This window comes from Varanus komodoensis, unplaced genomic scaffold (assembly GCF_004798865.1).
Source record: "Varanus komodoensis strain SLA01 unplaced genomic scaffold, ASM479886v1 scaffold42, whole genome shotgun sequence".
NCBI classification, from domain to species: Eukaryota; Metazoa; Chordata; class Lepidosauria; order Squamata; family Varanidae; genus Varanus; species Varanus komodoensis.
This window is the reverse complement of record NW_025335972.1, coordinates 1,057,996-1,083,909: the sequence shown is the minus strand read 5'-3', so window position 1 is coordinate 1,083,909 and position 25,914 is coordinate 1,057,996. Positions and strand designations below refer to the sequence as shown.

The 25,914-nt window shown below is 46.0% G+C and overlaps 2 protein-coding genes across 12 annotated transcripts in view; one reads left to right on the top strand and one right to left on the bottom strand.

The window, feature by feature from the left end:
* Positions 1-372, bottom strand: part of HUWE1 (HECT, UBA and WWE domain containing E3 ubiquitin protein ligase 1) — a 124,465-nt gene extending 124,093 nt beyond the window's left edge. For 9 of the 11 annotated variants that reach the window (XM_044443522.1, XM_044443519.1, XM_044443526.1 and 6 more), the window contains exon 1: positions 166-329. The gene's annotated coding sequence lies outside the window, so the exon portion shown is untranslated. Of the gene's footprint in view, positions 1-125 lie in introns of all 11 variants that reach the window. The other 2 variants (XM_044443521.1, XM_044443520.1) reach the window with 2 other exon arrangements.
* LOC123030016 lies at positions 306-25,417 on the top strand. The gene is made up of 10 exons (XM_044443534.1): positions 306-339; positions 3,991-4,171; positions 4,961-5,134; positions 12,781-12,938; positions 13,761-13,959; positions 16,235-16,331; positions 19,524-19,695; positions 21,233-21,388; positions 23,411-23,544; positions 25,311-25,417. The coding sequence occupies exons 3-10, from the start codon at positions 5,022-5,024 to the stop codon at positions 25,374-25,376; spliced, it is 1,095 nt and encodes a 364-aa protein (XP_044299469.1). The 5' UTR covers positions 306-339; positions 3,991-4,171; positions 4,961-5,021; the 3' UTR covers positions 25,377-25,417.
* Positions 25,418-25,914: the final 497 nt, after the last annotated feature.

The following is a 25,914-nucleotide window of genomic DNA, read 5'->3' as shown; positions in this document are numbered from 1 at the left end:
CATTGTCCCGCCTCAGCACCACCCCTCTCCCCATAGCATTGAAATTCCCTCCACCCTTCGGTTCTCACCCCGACTCGTCTCCCTCAAAGGTATCCTTTTCTCCTTAAACCCCACAGGACAAGTACCTGCTCCAGTAAAGAAACGAAGAAGGAATCAGTACCGTACCCCGTTGCCTCCCGCCGCCGCCATCTTAACAGCAGCCCCGGAGCCTCAGCCCTAGCCAAATCCCGCGATAACTCACCACCGGGTAAGGGATGAAGAAGAGACGCGATATTTGAAGGAAAAAAAGACAACATCGACGAGAATTGAAGCAGGAGGAGGGCGAAACAAATGATGGCAGTAAGTGCAATCTCGCGATATATTGACTGAAAAACCAGTTCCCGCGAGACGTGAAACACGACCCGGAAAAGGGAAATCACGCGAGAGTTTGGTGATGTTCGCATATCAAGGGACTTTTTTCCCTCAAGATAAGACAGCGGGTAATAGGGAAGAATTGTAGCAATTCTGTAGTCTGGCTCCCTGATCTCAGTAAAGTATCGAGTTGGTACGAGGATTTACTACGATAGTTACTGTGAGAAGCGAGACGAATCTTCACGCGAGAAAAAAGGAAGAAACGCGAGGGTTCAATTCATTTTGTTTTTCCGGCCAATTAAGCCCCCATTTATTTTTCATTTGACAAGACTCCTAAGATTTGGAGGGTTAAATCTTGGTAGTGTATTGCACGGAACGCTAAACCCATGGAAAGGAACACCATATGTTCGATCGCATTTCATACGGGAAAGCGTGTAAAAGTTCGAGAGTAGACACTAAGATAATTAAGCCGCGATATTTCGTAGACCTAGCCTCGAAACTACGAGATTTGACTCCGTGTAAAAAATTGGTGTTAGTCAAGCGGCGAGATCTCGCGGGAGCTCAGAGCGACGTCATGCGGAAAGACCTGAGTAACATTCTGTGAGAAGAAGAGTAGCGCGTGCACTTCTGGTTGCGAAATATCGCGCGAGTTTTGCTGGGCAAGGGGGAGGTGACTTAGACGCGTTGGATTGTTCAGCAATTCTGAGAAGGCGGGGACAGTCTCTGGATTGTCGACCAACGACATCTCGCGGGATCTTGGATAAACTCTCGCGAAGGCTTATCACGCGCTAGACGCGTGGGAGGGCTGTCGTGTGGTCGTTCTAGTTGTGGAGGCAGCTCGAGCTTTTCCTTGTGGGCCCCACGCTGTTATTTTGAAAATGCATACATTAAAGTGTTTGGTATTGATGTGAACGCTCTGTAAATGTACCTGCCACAAAAGCTTGTCTGGTTTTCGCCCCTTTGCCATTTTACTGATTTTTTTTTCTACTTTCTATATGGATTACTTTTGGAATCTCTGAGGAGATGTATTCCCCTCAAGCTCTACCGTGGTGCTGATTACCGGTATATTGTCTGCCCTGCCTCAGTGGTGTGTAAACAGGCCTGCTGGGCTACAGACTGTTTTTTAATTGTGTTCAATGTATGCAGTTCTTTTTATAGAATTTTATTAGTGATTGTTTATAGGAAAAGTTAAAGATAGAAGATAACAAGGAAGAACAAATAGATTGAATCCATAAAAGACAGCCTTAAATTTACAAGAGTTGAGCAGGGCTGTTGTGGACAGGACATTTTGGAGGGCTTTCATTGATAGGGTGACCATGGATTGGAAGCGCTTTACAGTGCATAATAAACTAGTGATGGGAAGTCATCTAGAGTGCTCCTTTAGCTAGAAAGGTGGGTGCAAGACTGAAGTGAAAACACTGCCTCAGGCAGATTGCTGATACCATTAGACAAAATATTAGTATGATTGTATTTTTATTGCCAAAGAAAGGAAGTATTTCTGGGACTTTGCAGTCGAAGTGCCAAAATAACTTGACTAGCCGTGGATACTTCCGGGGGTGGGGGGTGTTATTGGGCTGCTTCAGGCAGTAGACTGTCTTGACCTTTAAAAGATAACACATTGTCTTTATTTTAAATAGAATATAGAATGTTTCAGGGGAGTGCCTGTCTTTACTGGTGAAATAAAGTTGTTTCCTGTTCCTGGAGGAAGGGAGAGGCTGTACTTGATCATATCTTGACCAAGCACTACAAAAACTTGTTTAACGAAATTACATACCATGTGCAACAACCTCATGGCTATTCTTAAACTATTGTCTGTCTCTAGTGTTTGATTAAATGTTGATGAATCACAAGCTCCTTTGGGTAGTTCTCCCCACACCAAAGAAACAGCTGACATAACTATTGAATTAGCCTTTCAGTGCCTAATTAAATCTACCAAAGTGTTAGGGTTAAGCTATGAGAAATGTTAAATGTGTATTTGCATCCAGTGTGCAGGATGTAAAAGCAAATAGTATCAGCTGATGAGAGGAAAGCCGAACAAGCATAGAAAAGGACTTCCATCTGTCTCTCCTATATCTGTTTTGAGGACAATTCCCTCCTCTCAAGGAAGTATTTGTATTTGGAGGAGAGTCCCCCCTCTTCTGCATTGTATCAATGGGATTCCCAACACCAAAGCAAATCGATCTTTATTAAAGGGTTTTAATTTCAGAACTGCACGAGAAGTTGACAGACTGAATTCCTTCTGCATTCCTGCTTTGATCCTCCTATTCTCCTCCAATGTATTTGCATTTTGTTGAGGCATGTTGCCATCATGTTTAGATTGGCCTTATGTTACATAGAGTGCAAATCACAAGCTGAATGCAGTAGGGGGAACTGGGTAGGGAATGTCTTTGCATGACTGCTTATTGCTAAATGGATACGGTCTGGAATAAAATTTGTATAGGCGATGAATCTCTTATTCCTTTATTAACCCCACACAGCCATTGTGCTGGATCCAGACTTAAAGTAGACATATTAAAATCATTGAGCTTAAGGTAATCATGACCAATTTCAGTCTCACTGATTTCAATGGGTCCATTAAAAATATGAATAAGGCTGCAATCCTTGACATATGTAGACAGAAATGTCCAACCATGGTGGGAGTTGTAGTTTTTTTCAGTCTACACATGCATAAGTCCTAGTGAACTCCCTGTCTGTATGATCAAGCTGCAAATCTAAGCACAGTTTAAGCTAACTGCTCAGCCTTCCAGAACTTGGTTGGGCAACTAGATTTGCTATAAATCTATATAAATCCCACTCAGGGAGATGGCTGTGATTATGCTGGGTGCGGGGGGGGGGGGGGGAGATGGCTGAGATTGCGCCCGTCTTTCCTGCATGTTCGTGAGCCAAGGTACCACTGTACCAGTCAAAGCCTGCTGCTGCTTGGCTCATGGGAGCTGCCTTTGCAAGGGGAGCCACTGTATGGTTCTTCAGCTTCCTCCAGTAGGGGGCGCCAGCCACCATCAGAAGTAAGCCCCACTGAGTTCAATGCAACCTATTCCCAAGTACAAGTGCTTAGCATCACAGCTGTTCTCTGTCAACGTTTAAGTGCACAGGTCAGACTGCCTGTATGTGCTTCTTTTCAAACAGACCTCAGCTAGCAATTTCATAATCTATAGAGGTATAGACCACTGTGTCATTATATTGAGGGCACATACTGCTACATTATGAGATCTCCATGCAAGTGAGGGGTGGGGCGGACAAGGTATGAGTAGGAAACACTTCTTGAAAGTCTTCTCTGACCAGAAACAAAAAGGGGATGCACCCTTTACTAAATATTACCTTCTCCAGCCTGGTGCCTTCAAGATGTTCTTGGGTGCTATATGCCCCTGCCAGCAAGGTTGGAAGTTGTAGTTCAACAAATGGAGGCCACCAAGATGGGAAAGGATATTATAGCACATTTGAATGCCTTCCCTTTCCCCATCCCCCATTTTTTCCACTCTGATAAATTATCCTATCACCCAAATGTTAATCAGCTGGGATCATAGCGGCTGCCTAGGACTATTCTAGCCATTACTCTGCTTAAGATGAGCCTGTGGTGTTCTCTGGTTTTTCTTTTAATTCTTTCTTTCTCTGTCACTGTCTGCTCTTTTGTTTCTCAAGATCCTGAACTTTTCTCCCAAGGAAGAGCCCTGCTGCAGCAGGCCCATGAACTGGCGCGACACCCCCGCTATGGTGCTTGTTGGACAGGGGCCTTGGGGCAATTGGATGCTAAGTGCAGGGAGTTGAATGAGGAGCAGCAAAGCCGTATTGCTCTTGCACTTGCCCATTGCCACTTGCAACGGTGAGTCATGTCTCCAAGATGCCAGGAGATAGGCTGAAGAAGGCAGAGAGAAGGGGCAGAAAGGAGCCCTCAATCTAGTCAGAAGTGTTGATACTTCTTTTTTCTGGCAAGGTTTGTCTGTAACAATGTGTATTCTTTCTTTTCTTCTAAGGAGCCCTATGTGATCCTTCTTTGCTCCAATTTACCTTCTTGTCATCACAAAAATTGATGGTTTGCCCACCAGGGCAACCCTAATTGCTAGCTGAAGTTGGCTTTACATTTGGACAATTCTAGGCAGAAGGGACTTTTTTAATTCCACATTTTTAGCACGATTTAATCTACTCAGAAGAAAGGGGTGGGGAAAAGGATTAAAGTTCACAGGGTCTGACTGTAATAGGGAATGGGACACAACAGCAAGAAGTGGGGCAGTCAGAGAGTCCAGAGAGGAAAGACCCCAGTGTACAACATAAAGCTCAATAGTAACTATACATTGAGAGTGTGGCCAGGACCCACCAACACAGTGGCCAAGGAGCAACTCAGAGATCCCAAAAGGGAACATTAGACTAGCAAGGGGAGAGATAATTTTTACCTGTGTGCTATTGCGTCAGGTGCTGCTACACTATCTAATACTTCCCCAAATGAGGGGGATGATGGAGGAAGGGGAGTGATGACATCACTTAGCCTAAACATTCATGGGAAGAACTTAATTTAGAATGCTCAAGTATTTCAAGCCTGGCCTTGCTGTTTCTTCAAGCTGTTCACAAAAGACTGCACACCGCTACCCCTTGTTTCTTTTTGTCTCCTGGGCAGATCTGGAAAGAGGTTCCCTCCCTGTGAGCCAACTAGTTCCATTTCTGATTGCACGCAGCCCATGGATCCCCTGGCCTTTGGTGTGTACACCGAGTTTTTCACCCATGCTCATAGTATTTGTCATTTTCTGCACAATGAGGCCTGGCAGCAACAAGCCCATGATACCATTTACAGGTGAGGACAACAGACCCTTTCCTTCTCTACTGCGGGTGTGGGGGACTTTTTTCTGTTGAGAGCAACCCTTACACAGAGGTAATCTGTTAGGGCTTGCAGGCTGGCAGTGAGTGGAACCAAAGCCAAAAATGGGAAGGATCAACTCTTTCTTCTTTCTCTTTCTGCCACTCTCATGCCTCTTTCCCTCTCTCCAGCTGCCTTCCCCTTCTCTCTCCCTCTTTCTTCCTGCCAAGCAGACTCCTGGGAAGAGATGGGTTGTTTTTGCCAGAAGTCTGGACTGATTACTTACAGAGCAATTTTGAAATCAAGTGCAGGCTGGAGGTTGCAATTTGTCTGCTCCCACTTTGAAGAACAAGTCCCAGGACAATTTGCTTTCTGACATGAAGACCAGATCCGCTCCAGTTTCCTCCATGGTACTCTTCATAAGAGACAGAAGGTTCAGCTTCTCCATGGCCCTTGGTATTCTGGCTGGTGGCACAGCCAGCAGTATTTTCCTTCAGTGCCAGGACAAGTTGACCATTGAAGCAGAGGAGAAGGCTGTCAGTGGCTACTAGTCTTGATGGCAAAATGAAATCTCTGGTATTGGAGGGTATGTCCATGTACAGAAGTTGCTGGGGAACATGGACAAGAGGATCCTGTCGCACTCATGTCCTGCTGGTGGGTCTCCCATGGACAGCTGGTTGGCTACTGCATGGAGAGAATGCTGTCCTAGATGAGTCCTTGTTCTGATCCAGCAGGGCTCCTTCAGAGTTCCTCAGGGGAGACAAGCAGAAGGAAGGGAACTGCCCTTTCCCTGGCCAGTGGATGGGGCCAGCTTGTCTTTCCCTTGCCATGGTAATTCTTCCTTTCAGTGGCCCTTGCTCTTCTAGGCAGCAACAGAGACCAGGAGTTCTTCCCTTCCCTTCTGCAGCCACAGGACAGCTACTTCTCCAAATAGTGGTTTAGCAGCATTCTGGTATGTTCAATGCAGCATTTAGTAATTTCTTGAACTGTGGGCAGGTGGAATCTTGTTTGTGTTACTTTGGAGCTAGGAGAACTGCTGCACTGCCAATTTCAGGGTTTGGCTGCCTTTTGGACAAGATGGTCTCAGTAGATCCTCCCTGGCCTAGGCCCCCTCTGCATTGGCTCCCAGAAGGAAAGGCACATGCCTCCTGCTTGCTGCACTCCCAGACCACCCAGACCAAGGAGAAGGAAAAGCAAAGCTGGGAAACTTTTATTAATGCTTTTATTAATTCAGTTGAGCTGCTTTTGGACTGTTCCTTCACTCAGTGCTCCTACTGGGGCTTTGACCTGGGCAGATTGCCTGTGATGCTGATGGAGTTGTCAGCCAGGAGAGGAAGTGGCCTCCTTTCACCATGGTCTCTGGCATTGCTTATTTGGGCTTGTTGCTGATTCTCCATGTGCGCTTCTGGATTAAGTTCTCTGACTAAGCAGAATGAAAGGGACAAAGCTATTCCAGGTGCTGGTGGATGCTAGGCTTAGGGGAATCTACTTTGTTTTTGACTAGAACCCACCAGATCCTGGCCCAAAAGGCACAGACTCTGAATCACAGGATTCTGAACCTGGGAATTGGTTAATTTGTTTTAAGTACCAGAAATTAATCTTGTTCACAATCTCCCACCAGCACAAAAAAATCCGCTCCTAATTACCCTAAGCTTTCTTCATTTCAGCAGTACAGTTTGATGGGATGGGTGGATGGGGTGTCACTTTGTCATTGCTATTTTTAAACCACGGGAGCCAGAAATCCTCGCTGAACTCTCACAAATTATGCTCAATCTACTTCTTGCCTACCCCAGACTAAACTTTTGATTTCCATCTGAACAGTTGGAATCACAGCACCCAAAGTGGGACATTTGTTCAGCAGGAAGGAGAGGGGGTGAGCTGCCCACAAGTGCCACTCTAATTCCAGCATTTCCCAGAGCAAGGTAGCTTTGGTGTGACAGGATAGTCTAATTTGGGAAGCGTGGCCCATCAGATCTGCTTAACATCAGCATTTGTCTAGCTGACCCTGAGTGGAAATCTAGAACAAGCAGCTCTGTGCAGGGAGGGGAAGAGCCAAGCTGCAAGGCTGCTGTTTCACCAGGGGAATAGGAAGAACTCAGCACCCTGACAGGGGCATGGTGGAGGCTACCTTGGAAAGTTTGTGGCTCCCTGAGGCAGGATGGTGACCTCCTAGAGCTGTGCAACTCAAGTCCCCTTGCCTTGTCCGGAAGCAGGATGGTGTTTCCAGACTTCTGTGGGAGTCATGGAGCTATGCCCATGGGGCAGGGACAGGCACATAGGAGGCTGCCTTGTGCTGACTCATAGCCTTGGTTTTTCAAGGCCAGGATTGTTGAGCCTGACTGGCAGCCTTGGCTTTCCCAGGTCTCAGACAGAAATTTTTCCAGCTCTGCCTGGAGGTGCCAGTCAGTGAACCCAGGACCTTTTGTTTGGGAACTTTGTGCACTGCCACAAAGCCACATGCCCTTTCTTGACAGGCTGTATAGCTGGCTGGCTGCACAAAGGACAGAATATATTTTATTTATTTATTATCTTTATATCCCATCATTTTTCCTCCCAAGGAGTTCAAGGCAGCTTACATAATTCTCCTTCTCTCTGCCTTATCCTCACATCAGCAGCCCTGTGGAGTAGGTTGGGCTGAGAGTCTGTGGCTGGTCCAGGAGCAGCCAGTGAGCTCCATGGCAGCGTGGAGGCTAGAACCAAGATCTTGAGTCCCAGGTTCATGCTCTTAACCACTGCACCACCAAGATGTTTTACAATGTGTAATTCAGGAGTCACTGTGAGATGCTCTGAACCCAAATGTTGAGGATTAGAAGGTGCCCTGCCCAGTTGAGTTTGAGTCACTTGAGCTTTTTCCTTTTAGCTGTTAACGCTGTCATTCTATGCATATTTAATCAGGAGTGAGGTGCACTGAGTTTAATAGACCTCACTCCCAAGGATATCTGCCTAGAATTGTAGCCTAAGTCTTTCAAGGGATGGAAATGCTTCACCCAAAGTAGCTGCCTCTCCCACTCACTAATCCTGCTAGGCCGGGCCCTGCCACATCTGTTTTCATACATTTTCGTTTTCCATCCACAAAAAAGTTCATTCTCAAACAAAAATAAACATGGGAAAAATCACCAGTGAGGAATTTGTACCAACCAGGCCTTTTGGCATGATATAATAATTAATTCTAATAATGGGATTGAGGTTTTATGGTTGAGAATTTTTATTATGTAACTCCAGTTGCTCCTGGCAATAACAGAGCTCTGTTTAGAACTACTGATTTGCAAACAGGGTACGGATTAGCCCATGCTCTTCAGCTTCCAAGCCTGGCTGTCAAATAATCACACTTCAGAAGAGAACTCTGAAGCAGGTGATCCTCATCTGGAAAATTATTGTTAACACTTGTGTTGTATTTATTGTATTTTTATGGCTTTCTCCTGCCTTGTGAATCCTGAAAAGTGGAAAGGAGAGGTGCAAATACTTTACATAAATTGAGCAAAAGGCATTTTAGTAACTGGCTGTCAGGACCCCAGCCATCACTGGTACTTTGGGGTTGCATTTGCCATCCACTCTGCCAAATCTCTGGCTATGAGTAAAGTTGTTAGAAGCCCTATAGCAATGATGCTTTGCGCATTCTCTGATCTGCACTGTCTTGAGAACAAGTGTGGTAGATGCCAGTTTCAGAGATCATTAGGAGTTTCGCTGCCCCCCTTAATCAATAGAAAGTAGCAAGGATTTGAGAAGGAAAATGAAACTGCTGGAGGGAAGCTACTATTGGTGTGGCAGTGGCAAAGATGTACAGTGGTACCTTGGCTCACAAACATAATCCGTTCCACAACTCTGGTTGTGACCCAAATTGGTTGTGACCCAAATCAAAATTCCCCATAAGATTCAAGGTAAATAAGGTTAATCTGTTCTGTAACTATTTTTTTTATCAGAAATTTTGAAACAAAGTAACAAAGAACAACAAAGTAACAAAGAACTATACAGTACAGAACACTAACTTAGGTGCGGGGAAGATTATTGTTTTGAGGGAGAGTCCCCCTCCATAAGGACACTGGGGAGATCTCTTTCAGGGGTTTCCTCTCTTTGTCTTTTAGCTGCAGGGTCAACCTTGGTGAAAAATTTGTCTATAGTCACTTGTTTCTTCCTGCGCTGCATAACCCTCCGGAAATGAGAGACCACGTTATTGTTCATCAGATTCAACACTCTGTTCGTTACAGTTATGTTGGGGTGGTGCGTCTCAATGAAATCCTGGCATGGGCATGCTCCTGCAGGAAAGACAGGTGCAATCTCGGCCATCTCCACCCCCTGCAACCAGCACAATCGCGGCCATCTCCCCCCCCACAACCAGCACAGTCGCGGCCATCTTCCTGAGTTGCGTTTGTGCAGGTAAGATGTGCGCACTCCTGCAGGAAAGAAGGGCACAGCACAGCACAGCCGCAATCATGCATGTGTTCCCTGCACGAACACAACTGCGATTGTGGCCATCTCCCCACTCAGCGGGGTGGGGAGATGGCTGCAATCGTGCTGGTTGTGGGGGAGGGAGATGCCCGAAATTGCACCTGTCTTTCCTGCGGGAACGCTCCCATGATCACGCACATCTTCCCTGCACGAACGCAATCGGGGGATTTTCTGGTTGACAAGGCTGGTGATCCTGTCGATACCCTGGTTGAACTGTGGAATAAGGAGATGACCAGGGCTATTGACACAATTGCTCCCAAGTGTCCTCTCCCACCTGGCAGAGCCTGTTCATCTCCTTGGTATACACCTGAATTACGGGCAATGAAGCAGGTTGGGAGACGTCTAGAGTGTAGGTGGAGGAGATCAGGGGTGCTTCTGACCGAACACACTTAAGAGCCCATTATCGGGCCTTTGCTGTAGCAGTGAGGATGGCGAAGAAGAAATTCTTCTCCGTTTCCATTGCCTCCTCACAATGCCATCTGGCGGAGCTTTTTCGGGTGGTGCAGGGGCTGATACATCCGGGCTTGAAGAAAGATCTTGTGCCACCCTCGAAGGCCCGCTGTGACAACTTTGCCAAGCATTTCAGGGAGAAAATCGTTCAGATTCGCCACGAGCTTGACTCTGCTGTTGAACCAGATTCTACTGGAGAGACGCCATCGACACTGTTGAGTCCACAATTAATGGATGAATTTCAGTTGTTGCGGCCTGATGATGTGGACAAGGTGCTTGGACAAGTACGTCTTACCACTTGCTTACTAGACCCATGCCCATCTTGGCTACTTAAGAAAGCCAAGGACGGGATTGGGACCTGGATCCTGGAGGTGGTCAATGCCTCTTTAAGAGACAGCCGGGTACCTGCCCCTTTAAAGGAGGTGGTAGTCCGGCCAGTCCTAAAGAAGGCATCCCTGGATCCAGAGGTGGCTGCCAATTATAGACCCGGTGGCCAACATCCCGTTTCTGGGCAAGGTGCTAGAGTAGGTGGTGGCAGGACAACTCCAAGCACTCTTGGATGAAACTGATTATCTGGACCCATTTCAGTCCGACTTCAGACCCGGGTATGGCACTGAATCTGCCTTGGTCACCCTGTACGATGACCTGTGCAGGGAAAGAGACAGGGGAAGTGCGTCCCTGTTAGTTCTCCTGGACCTCTCAGTGGCTTTTGATACCATCGACCATGGTATCCTTCTGAATAGGCTAGGGAGTTGGAGGCACCGCATGGTGGTGGTTCCGCTCCTATCTCAACGGCCGATTTCAGAAGGTGGTGCTGGGGGACTATGGCTCTGCGCCATGGCAGTTATGCCATGGAGTTCCACAGGGGTCCATTTTGTCCCCTTTGCTATTTAACATCTACATGAAACCGCTGGGAGAGGTCATCAGGAGGTTTGGGCTGCAGAATCATCAGTACGCTGATGATACCCAGCTCTACCTCTCATTTTCCACCAATCCAGGTGAGGCAGTGGCTGTGCTGAACCGGTGCCTGGCCGAGGTAATGGGCTGGATGAGGGCCAATAAACTGAAGCTCAATCCAGACAAGATGGAGGTCCTGTTGGTGGGTGGCTCGGGCCTCAGAATGGGGGACTTGGGCCTTGTCCTAAATGGGGTTGCACTCCCTCTGAGGGACAGGGTTCGCAGCTTGGGAGTGCTCCACAACCCTGAACTGTCTCTAGAAGCTCAGGTGACAGCGGTGGCGAGGAGCGCCTTCCTTCAGCTTCGGCTGATACATCAGCTGCGTCCCTTCCTGGAGAACGACTGCCTGGCGACAGTGACACACACGCTGGTAACTTCCTGATTAGATTTCTGTAATGCACTCTATGTGGGGCTACCCTTGAAGACGGTCTGGATACTTCAGTTGGTGCAGAATAGAGCTGCCAGGTTGCTGACGGGGACTGGGCGTTGTTCTCATACAACCCCAGTTCTCTGTCAGCTCCACTGGCTCCTGATTGAAGTCCAGGCCCAATTCAAGGTGTTGGTTATGACCTATAAAGCCCTTAAACGGCTTGGGACCTGGATATCTAAAGGAACTCTTGCGCCCATATAGGCTCTCCCACCCCTTGTGATCAGCAACAGATGCCCTTCTCCAGGAACCCTCTGTGAATGATATTAGGAGGGTGAGTACCCGGAGGAGGGCTTTCTCTGCGGTGGCGCCCCATCTATGGAATGCGCTCCCCAGAGAGGTCCGCCAGGCGCTGTCATTATTTGTTTGTCAGCGCCAGGCTAAGACCTTTTTATTTAAAACTTATTTTAATTGCTAAATTATTTGATTTATTAGGATTTTAAAGTTAGCTGAGAATGCACCAGGGGTTTTAATTTTTTTTCTTTTAAATTGCTATATTGTTATTTATGTATGTTTTTTTGTATTTTTTGTGAGCCGCCCCGAGGCTTTGTTGCGATGCGGGCGGCATAGAAATGTTTTAAATAAATAAATTAAATAAACTGTGATCGTGGCCATCTCCCCACTCAGGTGGGGAGATGGCTGCAATCTTGGTTGCCACCCAAAGCAGAGTTCATGTCCCAAGTCAAAATCTTCATGAAATTTTTGTTCGTGACCCTATTTGGTCATGAACCAAGGTGTTTGTGAGCCGATGTACCACTATATATGGTTATAGATATGGGAGAAAGAGAGAGAACTAGCATGGGCATTGGAACATGTTGTAAGCCGCCCCGAGGCCTTGGCAAGGGGCGGCATAGAAATGTTTTAATAAATAAATAAATAAAAATAAAAAACATTGCTCCCCAGCATATAAAATTCCTAATACAACCTGGGTACACTGTGCATGTTTCTGGCTCATGTCTCTGATCCTGAAGGCTACTTACTTGCTGCTTGTTTTAAATTTAGGCTGGGATTCTCCCAAAGGCAATACCTGCTGATTTCATGCCTATGTAGTATTTTTATGTAGAAAAAAGGTGGATCCCAAATTTAAGCATAATTACATTAGACCCATTAAAATAAATATAACTTAAGTTTCATTTCATAAACAGAAGAATAGCATATCCAGTTTATAAATGTATAGATTTTTTTAAAAAACTCAAACATTTAAAATATGTAACATAGTTCCACGGTGCTAAGGTGCTCAATTCATAGGACCCTGGGCGTTCATCACAAAACAGGGATGTTAACTGCTCCCTAGCATATGCTATAGGTTTTCATGCAGGCCCAGCTGTAAAAAGTTGGTTTCTTCTTCCTCCCTGCATATTAGGCTGACATCCTCTTCAAAGGCTGTGGCCCTCCAGCTGGAATCCACCTATCGACTTGCCGAGGATACTGCCCGGGCACAGAATGCCACCTTGCATTCTCAGGAGCAGATCCTGCATGATGGGGAGCTGCTCCGGCGGATGCTCCATGAATCCTCTCAAGGTAACAGAAGGGAGCTAGGCAGGAATTAGGCTCAAGAACCAAGGCTTGGAGGTTTTTAAGGGTGAGCAGTGATGTTACAGAGACTTGAGTGATATCCCTACCCACAGTATTCCTTTTCCCACTGACACAGAAAACCTGCTCCAAGCCTATCCCCTCTTTCAAAATACAGGGGGTGCCAAAAATGTATATACACATTTTAAGAGATGTTATCTATGTATTACTTTTTGAAGTTGATTTGAAATATGGTAGGAATGTATAGTATGACATTCGCTCCAAAGATAACGTTAATCAAATGAATACTAGCAATCACCATGCAACAGTTTTTAATACAGTTTTTTCCTTTCTTAAAATGGGTATACTTTTTTTGGCACCCTGTGTATAAATAGCCCCTTCCACTTTCAAGTATGTAGGTACTTACAGGGATGCATGAGGAATTAATTTTTATGAACTGATCTGATCAACACATCCCAGATGAATGTTATCCTTTGTACTTTTGGTTCAAAAAAAAAGTTCAAAATGCATATTTGAGGTTTAGATATTTATAGAAATGTGTGCCTTTAGAGAAAATACATTTAGAAATGTTATTCAAAAAGCAGTGTCCTCAAAAATGCATATTTAAATGCATTTTGCAAGTTATATTAAATATTAATTCATTGATATGGAAATAAGGGAATAGGCTTATGAATATAAATATGTGAAACTGACACAATTTGGAAACTGACTGACCTACCAATCCCTAACTACTTGAGGGCTGTTTCTGGTGTACTTTCTTGGTTTGGCTGGAAGAGAAAATGAGTACTGGCTTGCCTCTCACCTCTGCAGGTATACGCCATGCTTTCCAAGAGTTGCAGGATTCAGCAGCTGAGCAACGCGTCACCTTTGCCGAGATCTTCAACCGAGTAGCATTCCTGCACCATTTTGTGGTGGGGGAGTCCAGTGCCCTTTACTCCATCTTCTTCCATCTTTTGGGTGGAGCAGCCAGCCTGGTGCTCACCTCTAGCCAGCGAACTGCAGGAGCACGGTGAGAAAAAGAGGACAGATGATATCAAAGAAATTCCTGCTTAATTATTCTAAGAATAGGCTAGGTTGGATGGATTGTAGGGTTCAAATCCCTTTGAACAGGGGTGCAGAATCTCCCTCAGCTGAATAGTGTTTTGAGTAAGTTTGAGGGGGCTGCACTGCAGTAGTGAACACAGACAAAGGGAATGGGGAGCAGGACCAAAATACCAGCTTACTTTAGCTTAGAGTTCTTATTGGCAATAACAAAGCCTTAGGAGAGGCATTTCAGTCTTAAGCCACTACCAAATTATTGGTAGTTGGGCAAAAAAGGGATGGGACCATGGCTCTCCTGTGATTTTTGGTCCAAAGGAAGCTTGGACTTGGTCCCTGAGCCTGAAGTTACATGTGCCTGCCTTTGAGGGGTTCTGGGACTTGGCTTAAGCATGGAGCAAGAAATGGGACAAGAGTCTCCGACACTACTCAACACAGATAATTTGGGCCTCACAAGCTTTTCTTATGAAATTGGTAGCATTACTGGGGAGGAGATGCAGCTCAGAATGAACATAAATGTTTTGCCCCCAGAAGATGCCAGGTTTAGTCCACAGCATCTCCATGCAGTTCTGGGGAAGATTCCTGCCAGAAATCCTGCGAGCTGCTGCCAGTCAGTGGAAGGGCAATACAGAACTAAGTGGGTTGGTGGTCAGGCCTGGTGCAAGGCAGGTTGCCATGATGCTAAGACCATAGCTCGTCTTGCAGCACGTGGCTGCTAGCTGAAATCCCATTTTTCAAAATAGATATGTGCAAGTCCAAGACATAATTAGAGTCGAGGGGCAACTCAGGGCATTGGACATTACAAAGGCGCCAGGCCCTGACGGGTTACACCCGAGGGTACTTAGAGAGTTGGCAGGGGTTCTCTCACGCCCTCTGGCCTCCATTTTTGAGGCCTCGTGGAGAACGGGTGAAGTTCCAGAGGACTGGAGGGTGGCGTCAGTGGTCTCAATTTTCAGAAAGGGTAGTAGAAGGGTCATGGGGAATTACAGACCAGTTAGCCTTATGTCCATTGTAGGAAAAACAATGGAAAGACTCATCATAGCGAGTGATCTAGTGATGCTAGATAGGGAAGGGAGGCTGGCAGCTGCACAACATGGCTTCCGCAAAAACAGGTCCTGCCAGACAAACCTTGTGGAATTCTATGACAAGGTTTCGAGATGGCTAGATGGAGGGGATGCAGTGGATGTGGTTTACCTGGATTTCAGCAAGGCCTTTGACAAAGTGCCCCATGAGGTCCTGGTTGAGAAACTGAGGAGTTTTGGGATACACCAAAGCACTGTCCGGTGGATTAGGGCATGGTTGACTGACCGAAAGCCGAGGGTAACCATTAGTGGGGAATCATCAGGATGGCGACCAGTGACAAGCGGAGTCCCCCAGGGCTCTGTCCTGGGGCTGATCCTGATTAATCTTTTCATCAGTGACATGGAAGAAGGGGTGAACATTCTGCTGGTCAAATTCGCAGACAATACTAAAACAGGGGCAGTGGCCACGACTGAGGAGCTGGTACTCCAGATCCAAAAGGATCTGGACAGACTATGGGCAGGAGACAGCAGGATGGCGTTCAATGTGGATAAGTGCAAGATCTTGCACTTGGGGCATAGGAATAGGTGTCATAAGTACAGGTTAGGTGACAAGTGCCTGGAGAGCAGCACTTGTGAAAGGGACCTTGGGGTACTGGTTGACTGCAGGCTAAACATGAGTCAGCAGTGTGATGCGGTGGTCAAGAGGGCGAACGCCACCCTTGGTTGCATAGCCAGAAGTGTGGCTTCTAGATCGAGAGAAGTATTACTACCACTCTATATGACTCTGGTGCACCCGTAACTGAAGTATTGTGTTCAGTTTTGGGCCCCTCATTACAGGAAGGATATAGCCAGGTTAGAGTCAGTGCAGGGTAGGGCCACAAGGTTGGTGGCCAGTTTGTATGTTGTACCTTCAAGGTCTGTAAAACTTTGCAAACATTGCTTGGCTCCTAGAAACTTCCAGTCCTAAATGGTGCTGATGGGGAGGGTAAGTAGCTGCCCCATCACTGATGGCAACCTGTGCAGCAGCCCTCTGATTTCCCATGTGAGACTTGTTTTCTATTATCTTGAGGCCAAGGAACCAGCTGTCTTTAAAAAGAAAGCTGCGGTCTTCAGAATGCCAGATTGTGCAACTGAGATCAAAGTTTGTAGTCACATGCCTATAATGACCCACTTCTCAGCATGTTTCTTGACACTTGCCCCTCCCCACACTTTTTCTATCTTCAGGTTCATTTTGCTGACCTTGGTAGGAGCTAACATTTACCTAGAACGTGTCATCTGCAGCCTTCTCATGGATAACTTGGAGGAGAGCTATGACCTGACGGTAGGACCTTTGCCTTGCAGTAATAGAGAGGGAGCAGGGCAAGGTACATCTCCCCAGATACACTGTGCCTGGAGCAAAGCTTTGATGCTGATCTCTGCCGAGGCACTGTCTGGCTGTTCAAGCGTAGGTGGTTTGATGTGGGCCTCTGCAGCCCTGCTTCCTCCCAGTGCCATGGTGTGATGCTTGCCCTTGTCAAGGGAAGGTATCTCTCTGCACTGTGGCATGCTTCTTTTGTAGGGGTTTGCCAGAAGGGACAGGAATGAGACCGTGCAAGGGAGAAGCAGCTGAGCAGAATGGAATGATTCTGAGAGATCATAAGGAAGCTCGTGGTTTCCAGCTAACTATTTAATCCTGATCTGCCTCTGTTGGAGATTCAAGGACTGGTGAAAGGGCTGTTTTTATTTTGCCCCTGGCAAGAGAACAAAACCAGAGGAACCATGAGTTGGGAATCCTTTTTTTTTTTTTTTTTTTTGCATTGCATGCAGATTGTTTTAATTGAGTGGATAGCTACCCCAAAGCCCGACTCCCAAACATTGTGAGTGGATGACCAGGCAGAGCCATGCAATGCTTATCAAGAGTTGCTACTTGGCATCAGGACCTTCCAAGTTCTAGTGTAAAAAAAGGAAAAGACTGCTTCTGTGAGCTGCCTACATTATGCTAATTGTGCACCTCTGTCGCATTGTATAATTTATTTTTCTGTTATGATTGCCCTGCATCATCCTTCTGTTAGGCATGGGCAGAGGCAAGGAAATATGTAGAAGCTGAAATTCTCTCCAAATGCACAGGAGAACCCTGGGGCTGATCCACACATGGCATTAAATAGCAGGCAGAGTTCAAGCTTGCGGGACCTTTTTCTTTTGACTGAAAGTCCAAAGTGCCTAGCAGAAAGTAATGGATTTGAGGAATGGACATGCTGTTAAAATTAAGAAATAGAATGCCTGCTCAATTCAGGACTGTTTAGTAGCCAGACTGCTTCTGTCTTTTTTCTTACTGCAGAAAATCCATTATGAAAAGACAAAATGGCCCCATGATGCCAATTCTTATGGGGACTGAAAAGCCAGGAAGCCTCTGAAGCAGACTGACCAAACATAGGCTTGCTGTGAACCCCACTTATGAATCTGCCTTGGTTTGCCCCTTACCCCATCTAAGATACTAATATTACTAAAGTAAAGGTTGATAACAGTACTGTAATAGATATCTTTCTCTACATCCCCGAACCCCTGCTTTATTCTGCCTGCTTCTGGACTTAAAGCCATGTGGTTAGAACAAAAATATTAGTGAGGGGGTGATTGAGGAGAAAAGGTGTCCCTGAGAAGCAAGCCTATATATTCCAACAGCAAGCTTTCCCCCACCTCCAGAATTTGAAGGGTAGATTGGAAGCTGTGCTACGGTTAACAATGAGAGTTAATAGTGCTGAGATAAATATGCAGCTGGGTGTCTTGTGGAACACGGGGGTGGGGGGGGCACATGCCTCAGGGTGGCAGCACTATATTTGCCTCTTTCCATATATTTTTGTGTGAAAGCATTCCTGTAAGATGCCCAAGCCATGAAGCATCAATTCTCTTAGCAAATCTTGTACAATACAGCTGCAATTCTACTTGATTCCCTTGTCACCCTCACAATTCCCTTATCTAAGAGACATCAACCTAACTTTTAGATCTCTTTTTTCTTTTCTCCCTTCTCCCCCCCCTCTCTTTTTTTTTTTTTTTTTTTTTTTGTGGAAGACCTCCTCCTGCAGTGATAAACATTTATTCACTCCTTGCATGCATGCACACACGCTTTGTGTGGCTTGCCTCCAGACGGCAGCAAGATGCAACTCCCCTGCCTGTACTCTGCATACTGGGCTGTATCAAGTCCCATGCCATTGCTCTCAGTTTGGTACTGATGCCAACACATTTATACAAATGGGACAAGTGAGGCATGAACCCATTTCAGAACTGGAATAAAGAGATGGTGGAAAATATTTGGAGTTCATAAAGCCGTACCTTGGGTTGATGGCACTGGAGGAAAAATAGGTGCTTGATCAAGTGTGACAGAGGATGGCCTGTACTTTGTGCTTCAACAAAGTCACCTCATTTTTCACCAAGGAAAACAGACATTCACAACTTGCATAATGGCACTGGCCAAAGACATTTTGCTGCATTAGGAGGAGCACAAATGCCTCCCTCCCTCCAGTTGAGGTACATGCCACCCAAAGCCAGTTTCTGGAGCATGAGTCAGAATATTCTGCCAGTACTTTTCACCAGCCCTGCAAGTAGAAATACAGTGATCAGAAAGGAAATAACTAAGTTTGCTGCCTACTTACTATTGGACTCAAGGACTCTGGCCCTGGTGCACTTTGCCTGGTTAAGCATGACAAGGTGGAGTGGTGAAAAAAACATTTTAATTGCAGTAGTAGTTCAATCACAGTGAAATGACAGTCAACCCAAGTGCATGACAGAGTCCCCTTTCATACCACTGCTGACCAAGTACCAGTGACGGCTGCTTACTGGGTTGAAATTCCTGCTGCGAGTGCTGATTGGCACATTTGAATTCAGGTGGTCCCTGCACTTACCTGGGAGGCTGAGCTATCTGGGGGCTGGGCTGGGAGCTTTGTTCAATCTCCTGCTGTGTGTAATGCTCCAATTTGCTGCAATGATGCTTGGGATGTGAGCATCCTGCCCAGGCTTGATGCCAGCCAGACAGGTATGTCCTGCATTATAATGCCCCAAATCTGCTACCTGAGGCAACTGCCTCACTCAGCTTCATTCTAGGGCTGGACTGCATATAACACACACTGATTAAGCAGCTGTACATATTGCACCTTATTAAAGTTACTACCTTGTTATTTCAGATCAAGGGCAACTTCCTGTTTGTCCAGCCAGATGCCTCTAGGATCTCACAAGCAGGGCATGAAGATGACAGCCTTTCCTTAACACTTGTCCTTAGCATCTAGTACTCAGGTTATATGTTTATATTAATTTTCAGACTGACAGGTGCAGCCTTGAGGGATAGAAATGTGCCCTTCCACATAACCATGAAGCTGAAGGAATCCCATACTGCTTTGCATCCAATTCCTGTAATGCTAGAAGTTGATGGAATTTGCCCCCAGAGCCAGCTGACAAGACTGGCATTGTGGGTTTAATGGTTGAGGCTTGCTAGAGGTTGAACAGGGTCATTTTGGTAGCTTTGACTTGTGCTTACTCACCTCAGGAGACCATTTCCTTCTGGGTGGGCCTGTCACGCCGGGGCTTCACTGGCCTGGGCTTGGCCATTGTGGCCTTCTTCATCTGGACCTACAAGGACCCAGCCAAACAGAGTCAGGAAGTGCTGCAAACTCTACAGGAGACCAGGACAGAGATTCAGCAGCTTCTGCAAGAAACAGGTAAAGAGCAAGGGAACACATTCAGGTGAAGCCTGCTGGACAGCCGGCCCTGCTTTCTGCAGTGGGTGCTCTGTGGTTGTGAGAGACCCGAAGGGGACATGTGGTGTTTTCTTGTCCTCCAAATGGGAGGTGACAAAGAACAAAGGATGGAGTGGGAGATGGAAGCAGAAATGGGAACTGTAGACAGAGCCCATCCAAATAAGCACATGTGCACACAGAAGAGATGTGCAGACTTTCAAATAGCTGCTCTGAAGGTGGCTGAGAAAGGGAGTGCTGCCGTTGCCTAGCAACCACCACAGAGGATCACCCCGTTTTCCTTGCCTAGCCAAAGTGCTTAGTCAGGATTTCTGGGACCGGCTAGCGTGCCTTCATGCGCGTGTGGCAAGGGAAAGGACTGTGGGGAAATGAAAGGACACGCTGTAAGAAATCCACAGTGCATGGGCTGCATTCCAGCAGCCTTTTCTGTATTCCAGAATGTCTCCCCAATTAACTTGAGCCCCTTTCTTATCTCTAACCTAGAATATAAAAGTGAAACAAGCCTCGTTCGTGGTTGCCTGGGCTTATAGACCTTGAGGTTTTTTTTGCTGAACAGACAGTTTTGTCATTGTAGTCCCTATGCTGGTAACTTCATATTTGGTTTACTGCAGTACTCTTTATGTGGGGCCACCATTTTGCTCAGAGTGGAAGCTTCAGCTGGTGCAGAGTGCAGAGGCCGGGACACTGAGTGAAACAGAGCTATCACACTGTGTTGGCTGCCTGTTATTTTATTTATTTATTTGTTGTTGTTGCTAGTCTCTAAATCATGTCTGACCCACCGCAGCCACATGGACAACATTCGCCCAGGCCCTGTCCCCCACCATCCCCCAGAGTCCACTTAAGCTCACACTGACTGCTTCAGTGACTCCATCTAGCCACCTCATTCTCTGCCGTCCCCTTCTTCTTTCGCCATCAACTGTTCCCAGCATTAGGCTCTTCTCCAGGGAGTTCTTCCTTCTCATTAGGTGGCCAAAATATTTGAGTTTTACCTTCACTATCTGGCCTTCTAAAGAGCAGTCAGGGTTGATCTCCTGTAGGACTGACTGGTTTGATCTCCTTGCAGTCCAAGGGACTCGCAGGAGTCTTCTCCAGCACCACAATACATTTGTTTAAAATTTATTACCTTCAGGTCTTGCTGTTGGCATACACAAGGCCTGAATAACTTGAGACCGGTTTTCTCAGGAGGATTGCTTTCTCAGATGCACATCCATTTGAGCACTAGGATTATCAAAGAGATATCTTGTGGCAACCTGGATGTAGATCTTATCTTTGGTGGTGCCCCTAGTGCCATCTATGGTGAGCTTTAGGCTCATGAAACACACATCGGTTTACCCAGGTCTTCCCCCAAATAGTTGTGCTGCCCTACTTATTTGTCAGTGTTTGGCTTTAATGTTTGTCCCTATTTTAATGGAATTGGAAGGAAGGGGTAAACTGCATAGATTTTTTAAAAAAACAGTAAACAGCACATACATCTATTAAATGTGTATGATCTGTTTTTCAGAGATGCTGTTGGCTAAATCAGAGCTCCTGCTTCAAAACTCTGAGCTCAGTGCAGAATGTCAGGTGTCTGCGGACTTGGGATTCCCAGAACTGCTGTCCTATTCAGGGTGTAGAGCTGAAGTATCAGGAAAGGAGCACTGGACTGGGCAGCCAAAAAGTGAGTGCTACATCTGCGGGGAGGTGACAGAGAACTGGCGTGCTTGAGTGACAAGAGTGCTGATCTTGGGACAGGGAACATGTCTGTTAAATTGCCACCCTCCATGGGTCCCTGAGTGGTCTGGAACATATTAATTAATTTCTTATATACTGTCCAATCATAAAATCTCAAGACAGTTTACATAAAAAGCCAGAAAAATATAAATATACATAAAACCATATTACAGCTGACAATAGTTAAAAACTCCTCGGTGCCCACATTTGTTTGAACTAATTAAAATACATTATAGATTAAAAAACTGGGAAAATAAAAAGGCCTTGGCCTGGTGCTAAATTGAGTGAAGCGTCAGCACCAGGCACACCTCTCTGGAGAGTGAGAGCCATAATTGGGCACTAACACAGAGAAGTGCCAAATCTCTCTCAACCTGCCTTTCAGTGTTGCTATGAGGCTAAAAACACAATTCTGGAGTAAAAGCAGGTTTGAAATGTAAACATAGAACATTGTATTCTGCTGCTGTCAACTTTTCCTGTTGTATCTAATGTGTGTTTCCATATGTGTCCTTTTTTTCTGGATTTGTTGTCATCTGTTCATACTTTTTGTAGAACTTACAGGTAACAAAATTTATTTATTTTCCGATTTATATCCTGCTTTTTTCCTACAAAGGGCTCAAGGCAGCTTACCTCATTCTCCTCCTCTATCTTATCCCCACAACAACAACCCTGTGAGGTAGGTTGGGCTGAGAGTCTGTGACTGGCCCAAAGTCACCCAGTTGGCTCCATGGCTGAGCAGAGACTAGAACCTACATCGTCTGAGTCCCAGTCCCATGCTCTTAACCACTACACCACACTGGCTCTCCAAAATGGCCATATTATTTTGTTGCAGCGTTTTCCTGTTTCCAGAGTGGATGTGTGTGCCTGCATTCTACCCCTGCACAGTTTGCAGCATTAGAGAAAATTGCTGTGTTTTCCTGTCTAGTGTAAAGTGGCACAGTGTTGTTCAACCTTTTCTGGACTCCTGTGTGGTAAATTAGTGTGCTGCTTGCTGGTGCTACATTTTTCTTTCTGTTCATTGAGTAAGCTGTACTCAACGGGAGAGAGAAGGGTACAGCCAGCAATCAAGACACTTTTAATTAAACAATATAGAAGATCCAGGCCATGGGGAAGGGTATTGCTGAACCACAGAAAAACAGAGCTAGAGCAAGCACCTTGCGAATGTTTTTACTCTACTTCAGGCTGCTTGTGGAAAAGCCGAGGCTTGGTGGCAGCTAAAGAGGCTTAGCATGGAAGCAGCCAAACTATTGAGTTAAACCACTTGTGAGGGGATGCTAGTGCTGTTTGGCTATAGACTCTCAGCCAAGTTTCAACTACCACAGGAGAATTCCCTATCATGGAAAGAAGGGGTCAGGAACTACCTCTGGGAGAACCTGTGAATAGAATAAGTGGGCTTGCAGTAGAAGATACCTGGCAGTCTGAGGGAATGCAAAGCACACCTGCCAGTCTGCTGCCTGCCTCCATTCTAGTAAGGATATTACATGTTTAAAGTACATGTTCCCGATTCAGGCTGCCATTTCTCCACTCATCCTTCCTTGAACACTGCTATATTAGAGAAGAGGCATGGGTCTGGATGCCATCCAAAACATGACAGATGATATGGAAGAACAGGGCCTTCCATGTGTGGCTCCTTTCTGGCAGAGTTTTTCAATGAGGGAGGTCAGTTTGGTGGAATGTTACTTGCCTGATAAAAACTTCACTATTTGGAACTCCTTTCCTTTGTCTGAGGACTGTTAAGTTTCAATTGGTTGTGAGGCTGACCTTATTCTTAGCTGTGTTTCTTTTTCCCCCCACCAAGACTGCTCATGTTTAGGCTAATCGAGAATGTTTATTTAAATGTGGTTTCAGTGGAAAAAACGTTACCTCAAGTTCTGAGCTGGGAGGGAAGTGCAGGGAAAATCTCTAGGAAGAAGCTGCTCTTGTCTAAAGTTCCATTCTGAAACAACCAAGAGTCAATCTGTTGTTCTTGTAGGGGAAGAGCTATGGGCTAGCAGCCCCAAGCAGAGAGGACGTTCCCCATCCCGCCAGCGCTCACCATCCCGCCACTGCAGTAGGACCCAGAGGACTGTTGCCCAACCACTGGCAATCCCTCTTCCTCTGGAGGGGGTGAGTCCATTGTTTGTGCTATGTAGCTGCATACATCCATTTGTTTATTTGAAACATTTTTAGGCTGCCTTTAAAGATGGTGTACAGGATTTTTTAAAAATACAGCTGAGCTGGGTTGGTCTTTTGGGGGACAGGGAAATCTTTGTGGATGAGAAGAAGGACCAGACAGAAAAAGTTTGACTGGCATTTCCAAGCACAAATACCAGGAATCTGTTTCAGAACAATTCGTTTCCAACCCTCTTTCCTCTCATTTAGCAAAGTGATCTGACCCTAGAACTCTTTGGTTCCGTTTCTTACTATTTGTCAATAAAATAGGGTATGCTGCCCATGGTATGCTGGGAGCCAAGAGGAAGAGGTGAAGCTGGGTGGGGTAGGACACCTGGTGGGAAAGAATCTCTAGAGAATCCCTGTCCTTGCAGCAAAATATATTAGGCTGGAACCACCCCTCGACCCTCAGAAAATGAAGTGGGGTCATGGATTATGCATGCACACAGTGTTCATGCTGCCAAGGTATCCTGGCAGCAGAGTAGGGTTAAGGTGAAGGAAGAGGGAACTGGGCTCAGAAGACACATGCCACAAGGAACATGTGAAGCATCCTCTGCAAGGGGGGATATGAGGACACACTTCCTCCAGCCCCAGTCCACCTCTGCACCCTTGCAATTTTCTGTGCTGACCACTCAATACTCAAAAATGTCTTACAACACGACAGCTGAAGCATACATATATTTTGCAAGTTTGCACTAAGTTGCATAACTTCTCTCCCATTTGTATAATTAAGTTGGTTTTTCAAAAAAGTTTTACATTGTTTATTTAAAATACAGGGAGGCACAAAAATGTGAAGAGCAGTAGCTCCCTGCTCAACCCTTTGGAAGCCTTACCCCAGCTCCCTGGCTCATTTTCAATACATGCTGGGGGAAGGTTTCTGAGGGCTTGGGGATGGGGTTGAAATGAAAACTGCAACGCTGCCCTTTTTCTGTGCCTTGGTGGAATTATGGCATGAACCCAGCCCATCCGGCATCCTGCCACCATACTGCAGATTTCAACAAACAGATCTGTGTGTTTCAGTTAAAAATCTGGAAACAACCCAAGCCTACTTTATTTTTGTACATATAGTTATTTTGCATGATAGAATCAAAAAGCACTGTGATTGAGAGAAGGGTTTTGGCACAAAGTACAAATCACTCTATCTCTGAGAAAGAATGTCAACTTTACTGCATTGCCGCAGTGCTACTGCAAGCTGTAGCATTTGGCTTCTAGCTTAGAATCACAGTGCATTTCTGAGAAACTAGGTTCTTGTGGCATGTGTTCAAAGCTAACTCCTGACCCTTGCAAGAGCAGAGATTCTGAAGGAAATGAAGTGCCTTCTGAATGCTCAGGTCTGGCTTGGACATGAGGTGCTGCTGGCACCCTCACAGGTAAGAGAAAGGAAACAGAGCTAAATCCTCCTCCTCTTCTATCACAATGACTCTACAGCAGGAGTAACTCTTCGCAGCTGAGAGAGAGTACTGTTTTAGCATACCTATGCTATTGTGTTTGATTCATAGCATCAAATTTAACCGTTCTTTCCTGTGAGAAACTGTGTAACACAAAGAATTCTGCTCACAATCCATTGATGTAGTTTTTCTGCCTTCAAAATCCTGTTTGTTGTCTAAGGTACTAGTGGTCCAAAGGCAGTGTCATTAACCAAAGTTCAGATGCTAGGAAGAATAGCACAGTGACTTTGGAGCTGTGTTATCTCCAAGGCAAATCTCTCCTGTTTGTTTCAGGCTTTGCAGTACAACCTTCGGAGCCGGCGATCCCTAGGAGCCCCTCACTCTCTAATTTATTACTAATGCTCTGCTTGCTCAGCCCTGGCCCAAATGTGAGGACTCCAAAGAAATCTTGACACACATCTGTACAACCAACCTTCGAAAATATCTTGTGGTAGGCTTGGTAACCTGGGAATAATCTTCTCTGTCTGAAAGAATAATAGAACAGGAGCAGGGGGGCAGTGCTAAGGCTCAAGTCTGTTATTTCCCCATTCAAGAAGAAATGTCTTTTGGGACAGAGTTTTTGTGCAATGCCACACCTGCAAGACTAGAACGATGAGTCCAAGGACACTGTTTCCTCATCCCTAAATGCAAGAGTACTCATTGCTGCAAGCTCCTAAATTGCCTGCAGCAGCCAGTGACAGATAAAATGCTTGTATGCACATTATGGCCCAGACGCATCCCTTGTTGTATCACCTGCTTTTTCAAGCACCCAGCCATTCCTGATTTTTCACTTCATGGCTGGCAAAAATGCTGTTAAAGGAGAGAGTTTCTGGCACTAGGTCTTCCTGCTGCAGGGGAGCTCTGTCTAGTAGCCTTGGTGCACCTTCCCTGCACTTCC